At 43.0% G+C, this 7,452-nt stretch overlaps 1 protein-coding gene across 1 annotated transcript in view; it reads right to left on the bottom strand.

Moving 5' to 3' along the window:
- LOC107110066 (probable E3 ubiquitin-protein ligase HERC6) overlaps nt 1-7,452 on the bottom strand; it is a 50,809-nt gene that overhangs the window by 3,441 nt on the left and 39,916 nt on the right. The window contains exons 19-21 of the mRNA XM_015410787.1: nt 6,307-6,473; nt 5,112-5,178; nt 3,215-3,285 (exon numbers count right to left, since the gene is read on the bottom strand). Of these exons, the coding sequence (XP_015266273.1) occupies nt 3,215-3,285; nt 5,112-5,178; nt 6,307-6,473 (305 nt within the window). The remainder of the gene's footprint in view (nt 1-3,214; nt 3,286-5,111; nt 5,179-6,306; nt 6,474-7,452) is intronic.

Raw genomic sequence — 7,452 nt, 5'->3', positions numbered from 1 at the left:
TGGAAAGAAAATGCTCTATTTTTTCAAGAACAGCTCTTATCAGAACTAGGGCTTGCCCAAGGTCATCCAGCCAGGTGCAAGTGGAGGAGTGGGGAATCAAACCTGGTTCTCCCAGATTAGAGTCCGCGCACTTAACCACTAGACCAAACAATAACCACAGAGGGCTCTTATACAGATAAATTTCTGCTTGAATAGATATAGATAGATATAGGTAGATAGATACATAGACAGACAAATATTGACACATAGATACACATACACATTTATTAAGCTCAGTTAATTAACCTGATCCTAAAATTGCACTAGACCTGACTTGGATAGCTCAGGCTAGCCTGCTCTTGGAACCTAAACAGGGTCAGCCCTGGCTAGTACTTGGATGAGAGACCACCAAGGAATACCAGGGTTGCTATGCAGAGGCAGGCAACGGCAAACTGCCTCTGAACCTCTTGCCTTGAAAACCCCAGAGCCCGCTGTGACTTGATAGCACCTTCTACCAACCAAAATAGCACTGGAACCCAGGGAGCTCACAGGGAGGAATGTGTATGCTAATCCCTAGAAACCTGTGAGAAAAGCTAGGTTGAATGGGACCTACTTGGGTCGAGGTCACTCACTGAACATTAAACACAGACCAAAGATTTCGGTTCAGGGCCAGCAATCTGTCCATTGCAATATACACTTTAGAGTGGAAATAATACCAGAGGGGTACACCAGGTTGTTGCAGCAAAGAAAATGAAGAGGGGTCTTATTAGTTTTTCAGAAAGTTGTAACTGGCCAGACTTTGAACTGGCTTTCTGGACCCAGATGTTATGAGACAAGGCAGAGAAAAGAGAAGAGGGCAGGGCTTAACTCAAGGACCAGGTGTGAAGCTGGGGATATGAAAAGGGAGGAAGGGGAAATGGCTCTTCTCTGGTTCAATACAGTGTAATCCTGAGATGGGTGAGTTGAACCACACCTTGAGGGGGTTTGGTATGACAAGTTAAGAACTGCATAAAGAAACACTGACTGGGCTTGTGCTCTTGAGAACCTCTTTATATTTTCCTGCCCCCAGGGGGTGCTACAGGACTCCTGTTTATTTTTAGACAAGGCTTCTTTCCATTCATTTTATTAATTAGAGATCTACCAGGAAACCCTTGGAAATAGGATAGCTGCAAAACAAAAAAATAAGGAAAACATCGCTACATACTTGTTTGCATTGTTTACAGCTACTGATCTGCCATTTGGAATCAAATCTACATCTGCGTTGTCCCAGGATATCTGAAAATCAATGTAAAAATTGATAGGTTGGATCCTACTGGCTTATCTGCTGGTGCAGGAGAGAGAAAGGGCCCTTTTTTGACCCCTGAAAAAAGCTGTCAGGGATTGTGGGACCTGCACAGACAGGAAAGCCATGTAGGACACAGAGGTTGCAGTGAAAAAGGAGATCCCAGTTGAGAAAGCAGAAAAGATGGCAGGATCAAAACCCATGAAAACCAAGGTGTAGATGGCACCTTTTATCACATGTGGTGGAAGATGAAAAGATACTGAGAAAATACACATGAAGAAATTCAAAATATTTTAAAAACCAAATTCCCGATGAAACCAGAGACTCTGTTACTGGAATCCTACTAGATAATATAGACAGAACCTCACAAGACCTACTTAGATATATGTTGACAGCTGCAAGAGTAATGCTTGCAATGAAATGGAAGACTTATTTAAAGTCTTATTTAAAGACTGTCCTACAACAAAGATCTGGGAAGAAAAAATAGCTAAGTGTGCAACACTGGCAAAACTAACTATAATTATATAGACAAAAGACCACTGAAATAATTTCAACAGAAATGGCAAGCTTAGTACTCATATTATGGGAATAATCAACTTTTTTGAGTTCTGGAATTATCTGCATATCATATTAAAGGTGATGAAGATATTGTTTTTACAATGATTGTAAATTGCCCAGGGCCCAATTGTGGGGTGGGCGATCCATAAATTTAATGAAATCTGGAAACAAGGAAGGGGCGTGGAGAGCGTTTCGGCCATAGGAGAAGAAGAAGAGATTGGATTTACACCCTGCCCTTCACTACCCAAAGGTGTCTCAGAGCGGCTTACAAACTCCTTTCCCTTCCCCTCCCCACAACAGACACCCTGTGAGGCAGGTGGGGCTGAGAGAGCTCTTGACAGAAACTGCTCTTTTTTTTCAAGAACAGCTCTTATCAGAACTAGGGCTTGCCCAAGGTCATCCAGCCAGGTGCAAGTGGAGGAGTGGGGAATCAAACCTGGTTCTCCCAGATTAGAGTCCGCGCACTTAACCACTAGACCAAACAATAACCACAGAGGGCTCTTATACAGATAAATTTCTGCTTGAATAGATATAGATATAGGTAGATAGATACATAGACAGACAGACAGATATTGACACATAGATGCACACACACACACATTTATTAAGCTCAGTTAATTAACCTGATCCTAAAATTGCACTAGACCTGACTTGGATAGCTCAGGCTAGCCTGCTCTTGGAACTTAAGAAGGGTCCAGCCCTGGCTAGCACTTGGATGGGGGACCACCAAGGAATACCAGGGTTGCTATGCAGAGGCAGGCAACGGCAAACCGCCTCTGAACATCTCTTGCCTTGAAAACCCCAGAGCCCGCTGTGATTTGATAGCACCTTCTACCAACCAAAATAGCACTGGAACCCAGGGAGCTCACAGGGAGGAATGTGTATGCTAATCCCTAGAAACCTGTGAGAAAAGCTAGGTTGAATGGGACCTACTTGGGTCGAGGTCACTCACTGAACATTAAACACAGACCAAAGATTTCGGTTCAGGGCCAGGAATCTATCCATTGCAATATACACTTTAGAGTGGAAATAATGCCAGAGGGGTACACCAGGTTGTTGCAGCAAAGAAAATGAAGAGAGGTCTTCTTAGTCTTTCAGGAAGTTGTAACTGGGCAGACTTTGAACAGGCTTTCTGGACCCAGATGTTACGAGAAAAGAGAAGAGGGCAGGGCTTAACTGTATGACAAGTTAAGAACTGCATAAAGAAACACTGACTGGGCTTGTGCTCTTGAGAACCTCTTTATATTTTCCTGCCCCCAGGGGGTGCTACAGGACTCCTGTTTATTTTTAGACAAGGCTTCTTTCCATTCATTTTATTAATTAGAGATCTACCAGGAAACCCTTGGAAATAGGATAGCTGCAAAACAAAAAAATAAGGAAAACATCGCTACATACTTGTTTGCATTGTTTACAGCTACTGATCTGCCATTTGGAATCAAATCTACATCTGCGTTGTCCCACGATATCTGAAAATCAATGTAAAAATTGATAGGTTGGATCCTACTGGCTTATCTGCTGGTGCAGGAGAGAGAAAGGGCCCTTTTTTGACCCCTGAAAAAAGCTGTCAGGGATTGTGGGACCTGCACAGACAGGAAAGCCATGTAGGACACAGAGGTTGCAGTGAAAAAGGAGATCCCAGTTGAGAAAGCAGAAAAGATGGCAGGATCAAAACCCATGAAAACCAAGGTGTAGATGGCACCTTTTATCACATGTGGTGGACTTGCATCAAGATGAAAAGATACTGAGAAAATATACATGAAGAAATTCAAAATATTTTAAAAACCAAATTCCCGATGAAACCAGAGACTCTGTTACTGGAATCCTACTAGATAATATAGACAGAACCTCACAAGCAATGTTCCCTCTAAGCTGTGGAGTCCTGTGAGCAAAAATTCTACTCTTTGAGCTGCTGACATTAAAGTTGTGAGCAAGCGATTTGGCTGCTGCATAAATTAGTTTGCTCTGGAGCCATCCTTCCTGAGCGAAGACAAAAATGTGTGAGCCAGAGGCTAAAAAACTGTGAGCTAGCTCACACTAACTCAGCTTAGAGGGAATAGTGCTCACAAGACCTACTTAGATATATGTTGACAGCTTGCAATGAAATGGAAGACAGTAGACTGTCCTACAACAAAGATCTGGAAAGAAAAAATAGCTGAGTGTGCAACACTGGCAAAACTAACTAATTATATAGACAAAAGACCACTGAAATAATTTCAACAGAAATGGCAAGCTTAGTACTCATATTATGGGAATAATCAACTTTTTTGAGTTCTGGAATTATCTGCATATCATATTAAAGGTGATGAAGATATTGATTATAATTTCAATATTATATTCTGTATTCCACTAGTATTTAAATAATTAGTAAGAATAAAATTTAGATTTAGACAAATATTTAAGACAATATTTAGGTTTTTACAATGATTTAATTTTAGCGCAGAAATTTGTTCAACTGCTAAAGATGTAATCTCTTTTATCGTTAACAGATTATCGCTAACTTTAGGAAAGTTCTTGTTTATTCTTTAAAGAGAGAATCTATCCCAAATTTCTGTAATACTGATGTTTTATTGTCTGCGTCTATATTTAAAATATGTAATACATTTGGTAATACACCTGATTTTACTTGTTGTACATGACAACTCATAATATTTGACAAACTTGACAAATCTATATTCCCCCCACCCCTTCTTCCCTTCGGTATCCCACTTTTTTTTTTTGGAGAAAATTTTTTAAAAATTAAAAACAGAAAACCAAGCCAACAAAAACTCAGATCTGGGCCATCCAGTTCAACTGCCCAGGGTCAACGCAGGGAACCCAAACCTAGAGCACCTCTGACAGATGGCTTTCAGGTTTTGTTTAAAGACCTTGCCTCTAGTGAAGGAGATCCCAAACTCCTCATAGGTAACTGGATTCACTGATGAACTGTTCTTACTGTTTAAAAATACCTCCCTAATGTTCAGCTGAAAGGTACCATCCTGTAACTTACAACCCTTAGATCTACTCTTGCCCCCTGGATCATGAGAGAACAAGCCTTCACATGCTTCCATGGTTACAATCCTCCAGGCATTTTGAAGAGCGTGATCACACCCACATACCCATCTCTGAAAGGTAAGGACATCACCATTAAGTTACATGCAGCAGGCTAAGGAACAGTGGAAACCAATGAGACCAAATGCAGGTTAGTAGCTGGCTGACTGCTCTTCCACCAAAAGACAAGCAATTATGGCACTTCGCCAAAGGAAGCTGCATGGCGCCAGTGGAGCAGGCATGCCAATCTTCTGGAGATACTCACACTGTGACACAGGTGAAGTTCTGCTACCATATCATCCTCTTCATAATCAAGAACTGCCTGCAAACTCCTTATTAATGAAAAGAAAAGCAGGAAAACAGTGTTTCCTAAGCAATTACAACATAACATTGAGCAATGGTATTAAATGGTGTGGCCAGCCAATCCACCCCCATCTGTTGCATTGGAGGTCAAGCCCCAGTCTTCACTACTCACAGTGGCTGCTGGTAAGCTGGCTGCCATATTTCATTCCAAAACAGGGCAGCTGGAAGCTGGGCTCTGGCAGCAACCACTTGTGAGCAGAAGAGCAGGTGTTAATGGTGACGGGGAACACCAGTAGTTTAGAATGCAGATTCAGTGATTTCTTTTCTTACGTGCAAGGCAAAATGCATTACATTCTGGAGGGAGAGCAGCTCAGTCCAGAAAATCTCAACCAGATGTTTTTGGAAAAGCTAAATGCAAGCTGTAACTTGGGAACTTGTGATGTTCAGAGCGCTCTGTGGCAGAACGTGCCTGTACTGGCCTGCAGGCCCCATACCACCCTGCCCTCCTGGAGGGGATTTTCCTTTTACTCTCGAGTAGCTGCTGCCGCCACCACCTCATCAATGTAGGGATTTTCCACTGATGGGATCAGGACCCTCAGCTTTCCTTCCCAGCTCAGAGGCCTAGCTTCAGTGTCTTCCACTGCCCAGTGCCTGGCTCCCACAGGGACAGTTTGAGGCCTTGGAGGAATAGATGCGTGCCAACTCCCCTGGAGTGCCTTTTTAAAATAGAATGTCTGAAACAGTGGGGGGGGGAGGTGTCTATGGGGTTCAGAGAACTGCTCCTCACACCAACAGTTTAAACTACTTATTAAAAAGAAAATATTTACAAGCATATTTTTAGCATGGCAGATCGAAGCAAGGAAGAACAAAAGAAATTGGCAAAACTCAAATCCTCTGTCACTCTCAGTTATATGTGCCTTGACAGATGTTAAATTAGGACAGGCCCCTTCGCTTTAATAAGTTAGAGCGCCCTACAGAGTTACCATTACCTTGAGTCTGAGTCAACTTCTGGTCGAACCTGGAGCACTCTTTGGCATTTATTTCTAAGCTTAATCTTTTTTTTAACAACACCTAGGTAGCATCTGCTGTGAAATCTGAACTTGCGCTACCACAAGAAATATATATGAATAGTGACCAAGAAAACGTAAGCCACTTACTTTCCCAAGCATGGGCTCAGCTCTTTCAGGTCATCGAGGGAGGGCTTCTTGCCCCTCAGCTTTTTGAAGACAGCAAGTGGGAAAGGTATATAGACCAAAACCCTGTTGAAGAGGCACATCCCGAAGAGGACCCCAAAGAGGTAATACTTTTTCATCTCTGCTGAAGGCTGCAATTAAGGAAAACATGAGATCACAGTATACTCCTGGGCACCAGCTGCTTTCCTCAGACAGCCTTCTCCTGGTGGTACCCTTGCCTAGGATAGTCCATATGCACACAGCTACATCAAGGCATTCTCTGTGGTAGATGCTTTCTTCGGGAATTGCCTGTCAGAGTGTAATTGTGTGCAGGGCGAGCTGTTTGGGCAGTGTTGTGTAGTGGGTCTTCGGGAATGGCCTGTCAGAGTGTAATTGTGTGCAGGGCATTGTGTGCAGGGTGAGCTGTTTGGGCAGTGTTGTGTAGTGGGTTCGACGCATCAAATGAGCAGGAAACAGAGTGATATTCAGCACATGTTTACTAGTACACAACATAACAACAATACCGGCCAGAGGGCCAACTACATAAAGTCCCTGTGGACCACCCACAGGTTCCATTGGTGGGTTTAAACTTCCCACCAAGGTTCCCATTGGTGACCGCTAGAGGTTTCAGGATCCTAGTCCCTATTGTTCCTAAGGATCCAAGCTCCTGTAAAATACGCTGTCACCTAGTGGTGGTCAGCGGACGTAACAGGCAGATTTGGCTGCGTTTTCAACTGTGCTTTTAATGTTGTACATTGTTTTTAATTGTGCATTTTAATTGTGCATTGTTTTTTAACATGTTGCTGGACGCTTCTGATGTTTTTGGGACCCTGGAGCTGTTGCCGTTTTGATAGCTGATGTGAGTGTCTGAAGAGAGAAAAAGCTACACAGATTGCTCAAGCAACACCATAAGCCAAGCCTAGTTTATGGTGTTGCTTGAGCAGCCACCGGCTCGTCTCTTGCAATGTTTAAAGCCCACTTTGAGCATGTAAGCTGGGCAGGCCATTGAGGCTACTACAGCCTGGTCCAGCTTCTCTGCACAGGATTCCCTTCAGAGGATCTAAAAAGTATGAGTAGCCAAATGCGCACGTTTCAGTGAATTCAGCAGCATCTTGATCTTCAGTAACACAC

The sequence above is a fragment of the Gekko japonicus genome, unplaced genomic scaffold, assembly GCF_001447785.1.
Source record: "Gekko japonicus isolate JY-2015 unplaced genomic scaffold, Gekko_japonicus_V1.1 scaffold42, whole genome shotgun sequence".
Taxonomy (NCBI): domain Eukaryota; kingdom Metazoa; phylum Chordata; class Lepidosauria; order Squamata; family Gekkonidae; genus Gekko; species Gekko japonicus.
Note: the sequence above shows the minus strand (reverse complement) of the source record. Positions and strands in the feature narration are given on the sequence as shown.